This window comes from Sinocyclocheilus anshuiensis, unplaced genomic scaffold (assembly GCF_001515605.1).
Source record: "Sinocyclocheilus anshuiensis isolate Anshui unplaced genomic scaffold, SAMN03320099.WGS_v1.1 scaffold3597, whole genome shotgun sequence".
Classification (NCBI taxonomy): Eukaryota; Metazoa; Chordata; class Actinopteri; order Cypriniformes; family Cyprinidae; genus Sinocyclocheilus; species Sinocyclocheilus anshuiensis.
This window is the reverse complement of record NW_015556000.1, coordinates 1-5425: the sequence shown is the minus strand read 5'-3', so window position 1 is coordinate 5425 and position 5425 is coordinate 1. Positions and strand designations below refer to the sequence as shown.

Sequence of the window (5425 nt, the reverse complement as noted above, 5' to 3'; positions counted from 1 at the left end):
TCCTATCTTAACAAACCATACATCAATGGAAAGATTATTTATTCAGCTTTCAGATGATGTATAAATCTCAAATTCACAAAATTGACCCTTATGACTGGTTTTGTGCTCCAGGGTCACATATATTAAGCAGAACTGTAATGGTGTGACTATAAGAGTGTGTTACGGATGCTAGAACAACACTGGTGTCGCCGGCTGCATGGGGAAGTGAGGTGGTGTCAGTGAGGGTCATGTGACGTGTGAGGATGACCCTGGACTCTAGTGACTGACTTGGAAAAGCTGGCCAGGCTATTTTCTCAATATTTTGATTTTTTTGCACCCTCAGATTCCAGATTTTCAAATAGTTTTATCTCAGCCAAATATTGTCCTATCTTAACAAACCATACATCAATGGAAAGATTATTTATTCAGCTTTCAGATGATGTATAAATCTCAAATTCACAAAATTGACCCTTATGACTGGTTTTGTGCTCCAGGGTCACATATATTAAGCAGAACTGTAATGGTGTGACTATAAGAGTGTGTTACGGATGCTAGAACAACACTGGTGTCGCCGGCTGCATGGGGAAGTGAGGTGGTGTCAGTGAGGGTCATGTGACGTGTGAGGATGACCCTGGACTCTAGTGACTGACTTGGAAAAGCTGGCCAGGCTCTGCACCACCTTGGCGATGAGCGTGAGGGTTCGAGAGGTGCGTTCAGACGGATACTCCTGCGTCATACTGAACAGAGACGGGGACATGATGGCGGGACACAGGAAGCGCAGGAAGAGAGACGAGCTGATGAGATGGTCAGCGATGTCCTCCCGGCCGCGCTCAGCGCAGCGCACACGCCACGACGCAAACACCTCCTTCAGCTCGCGAGGAAACACGCTGCAGAGAGAGAACACATCCCATCATGCACTGCCATCCCTATACTAAAAACACCTCGCACTTCAACACTGGCTTTCACACAGCTCTGGAAGCTATGAATTAGTAGGTCTAATCTAGTACATTGCATCAAAATAAAACACTGATTAACTACATAAAAAAAAACGTAAAATTGAAAAAAAAAATAAAAATACAATCAAAATAAAACACTTACTAATAATTAATTAAATAATAAAATTGAAATAAATAATTTTAAAATAAAAACCATTAAAATACTAATAATTAATTAAATCATAACTATGTAATAAAATAAAAATAAAAACTAATAAAAACCGAATTAACTACATAAAAATGTACAGTTGAAATAAAGATAAAAGACAATTAAAATAACACAATAATAATTAATTAAATCATAACTACGTAAAAACAGTAAAAAAACTAATTAACTACATAAAACTGTACAATTGAAATAAACATAAAAGACAATTAAAATAACAAAATAATAATTAAATCATAAAAATGTAAAAAAAAAAATAATTTCAAAATAAAACTACTAAAATAAACTACATAAATTAAAATGAACTACATCATAAAAATGTAAAATTGAAATAAAATTTTAAAATACATGTAACCAAAATGAAACATTTTGTAATAAATAATTAAAACACAAAATCTAAATAAATTTAAATAAAAACAAATCAAAATGAAACACTATAAAAAGATCAAATGGTGTATTAGTTTAGCTGCATGTCATGTGACACCAGAGATGCGTGAACATGTGAAAGTGTTAAAGTTACTGAAGCAAGGATTGGTCAGCTGACAGGAACTGACCAGTGTGAGTTGATGATCTTGCAGAGCGCTAGTTCACAGCACATGCGCAGGTTAGCCTGATGATCCGACAGCACCGACGGAGGCGTTCGCATCGGATCCACCTCACAGTTCTCCTCCGACTCGTACAGCGCGCGGATGAACTCTCCTGCAGAGCAGAGCAGAGCGCCCCGTCATCATCATCATCCTCACACACACACACACACACACACACACACACTCACCGATGGTGTCTTTGAGATAGCGATGCGCGATCAGCTTCAGGAACTCCTCGATGGCTTTGGTGGCCAGTGTGCTTTCTCTGAAGAGCACATGCTCGCGGTTGATGAAGCGATCCACCTCACTCATGGCCATATCAGACAGGAAGTCCTGAACACACACACACGCTTGACATCAGCTTGCCTGGCCACTTCACAGGGATCCTACACATGATCTTTTAGTAGTAATGTAGTCTTTTATTAGTAGTTTGAATGAAAAAAAATTTTTTTTAAAAGTTTTTAATTGTTGTTAATTTTAGTAATTTTGTTGTTGCGTTTTTCTAATTTATATTATTATTAACAAAAGAAAAAAGAGGAAATCAATAACTTTTAAGCTTTAAGGATTCATCTATATTTAATTTAGAATTTAGTGTTTGATAACTTCAAATTCTGTATATTTCTGCTGAAGGGCACAGGTAAATATGACATTTATTATAATGGGTTTATGTGAAGATTGTTTTAAGTTCACTTAAATTAGAAGTAATTTTTTAAAGTCTAATAAATGTTAAAATTGATAGATCTCAATTATAATATAATGTTGAATGGCTATAGTCAATTTTTATAGAGAAATCAGTATTGGTGTCATTGATACTGGCCTTCAGTCATAAAAAAACTAATATTTAAAAATATACTGTCTTTATGTTGTTTGTACATTAATTTGAGTATTGAATGTGAAATTATTGCAATATAAAAGTATATTTAAAAACTTTAATGTAGGTGGGATTAATCACGATTAATTTCAGAAAAATGTGCTTTAATCGATTGACAGCACTATTATATATTAATACACACACATGCATGTATATATTTTGAAAATATTTACATGTATTTACATGTCTATATTTATATTAATAACATTTATATTAGAAATAAACAGTTGCCGGGGCAGGATGTGATGAATCATCTCAGTCTGCTTCTGTGCAGCCGGGAACTGCTGGGCAAAGCTCTCGACCGCGTCGCCGAAGAGGCCAGTCTGGGACACAGGGGCATTGAGGAACGGAGAACGGAGTGGCGGTTCGGAGCTCTTTCAGAACTTCCGGATCGTGACCACCCTCGTGCAGGTCCTTCAGTGCCTTGGCCTGATGAACCTGCAGTAACGCCATACCGTGTAAGGCGGAGGCAGCTTCTCCACAAGCCGTATAAGCACCGCCGGCCAGACCAGACGAATGCCTACAGGCCCGGGAGGGAAGCGACGGGTTTCCCCGCCAGGAGGAGGCGGTCTTAGGACACAACTGCATCGCTACCGACCGCTCCACCGGGGGGATCGCCGTATACCCCCTAGCTGCACCCCGTTGAGAGTGGTGAGGGAGGAGGAACCAGCAGGTCGGTTTCTGGCAGTAAAAGGTGCCGTCCATGACCCGGTGAGCTTCTCATGCACCTCTGGGAAGAAAGAAACCGAGGCGGGGCGCGAGCCACCCCGAGAAACCAATCATCCAACCTCGAGGGCTTGGGACGCGGTGGAGGTTTCCACTCGAGCCCTACCCTCTTGGAGGCCCGGGAAAGCATAGCCGACATCTCCGGATCTGATTCAGGTGTTGCCACTGTCCTGGAGGGCGGCAGCGCAGCCGAATCTTCCACTCCAGAGAGCTCTCCCTCCGAAGCAGTGATCGACATCCGGTCGTCGGGAGGAGCACCGAAGGATACCTTTGGCGGCTCGACTGGTTGCGAAGCGCTAGAGGAGCGATGGTCCCCCGAGGGTTGGTTCCCTGAGGGGTTTGCCACCACTGTAACCCTCAGACCGCCCGTGCTACTGTCCGAAGTAGTCCTCGCCGAACACTAGATCGCAGCAGAGGCAACGGAGCTCCGCCCCCCCTGGAGGAAACAGAGCCTGGCCCGCAACTCCGAAATGGTCATCTTCCCGCAATGGGAACATGACTCATCCGCGAACGCCACCTCAGCGCATTTAATGCCCAGACACATGAGGCAGCGATCGTGACCGAAGCGGAAAGCTGGTATGCATTGCTCCGGCTGCCTTTTTATGCTCACGCTTTGATCAGCGACAGCTGGATGCAATCATCGCATGCCAATGTGTATTGGCTTGTTTAGTTTACACTCGAAGTGGATTGGTCTCTTTAAGCAAGTTCCCATTTCGTCAGTCACCGGCATGACGTCGAGAGTGACCGACTGAAAGGGAACAACAAACTTCTAAAAATAAATATTGTTATTGTTATTATAATTTGCAGTTTTAATAATAGACTGCTTTATTATTATTCATTTCCATGTTCATGTACAAGCTGCATGGGTTCTTGATCATTACAGATTTCTGGAGGCGGCGGAGGAAATGATTTTTTGCTTCTTCACCGAGGTAAGAAAAAATCCCATACGTCACAGCCCTACGTAGTTCTGTTTTTTTTAGCTTGTTTGCTGTACATCTTGTCACACAGCAGCTTTTAGGCATTGTTCTGTTTTTTGTTATAAGTCAGAAATGACAAGGAGGCAGCTTCCCGCAATACAGAGTCAATGGAGAGCGTTGGATTGTTTTCCCCCCCAGTGGGCGTGGCCTAAATGTGTTCTGTCTCTATAGCAACATTTTGGCGTCTTGCGGGAGTGGAGAAAAATTTAGCCTTTTGGTATCTGGCTAAAGACTCTTTTTGTCCGTCGATTTTAACTAAACTACCACTGATAGACGTGCTGTGTTTTGTTAATGCTCGGGACGCTGCTTTAGAGAGCGCTGTCTTGCAGTGTTGCCATGTCCTCATATTTACAAGTGCTTTTAGGCATGTTGTTTGGTCTTAGCTCATAAAGATGGAGTTAATAATGTGCTCTGTTGCGGATATGAGATATATGTTTTTTGTTTGTGTGTGTGTGTGTTATAAAACAAAGCATTTGGGTGTTTTAGTGTTTTTGTGCTTGTCCTTGTTTGTTGTTTTTTTTTTCTATGAAGATCTGGCAACACTGACACTTTACCTCAGGGTTTTACCCCCCCCGGTGTGGGCGTGGTTTTCAGACCTTGATGCGTGTCACTCTGTCTCTATGGTTACAAATGCGGAGTGACTGCTGTTCCGTACACACATGGAGCAATAATTTACGGGCCTCACTCCCGCATTTAAATGTGGCTGTCGCTCCTGAAACCTGCAGTGTGTACGTGGCCTATGGGCGTGAGCGGAGCACTCTGACCTTGGCTTTGCCGGTGCTCTGCAGGATGTGCACCAGCGCACAGGCCACCTCCTCCTTGCTCTTGGCGCTCAGCAGCGGCTCCAGGACGCCGCACAGAGTCCGGTAGTTGTTGGTCACGTACTCGGCGAACTCCTTGTACAGCTCCATGGGAAGGATGTTCATGGTCTGGTAGCGGCACTTGAGGCGCAGCGAGGCGTTGATTATCTTCCCGCTGCCCACGCCACCGCCTTTAGCCAGAGCGCTGGGCTGGATGACCGGATACCACTGCTCCGCGAAATGACGGCCCGTTATACTGGGGATCGGGATAGTGACCAGCCCCAGATACGTGCTCTTCTCCTGCGCGCACACACACACACACAC

The 5425-nt window shown here is 43.4% G+C and overlaps 1 protein-coding gene across 1 annotated transcript in view; it reads right to left on the bottom strand.

Annotated features, from left to right (window-relative positions):
- LOC107676121 (ras/Rap GTPase-activating protein SynGAP-like) overlaps nucleotides 1–5407 on the bottom strand; it is a gene marked incomplete at its 5' end in the record, with an annotated part of 17620 nt that extends 12213 nt beyond the window's left edge. The window contains 4 exons of the mRNA XM_016470645.1: nucleotides 630–866; nucleotides 1695–1839; nucleotides 1916–2060; nucleotides 5066–5407. Of these exons, the coding sequence (XP_016326131.1) occupies nucleotides 630–866; nucleotides 1695–1839; nucleotides 1916–2060; nucleotides 5066–5407 (869 nt within the window). The remainder of the gene's footprint in view (nucleotides 1–629; nucleotides 867–1694; nucleotides 1840–1915; nucleotides 2061–5065) is intronic.
- Between the last annotated feature and the right edge of the window lie 18 nt (nucleotides 5408–5425).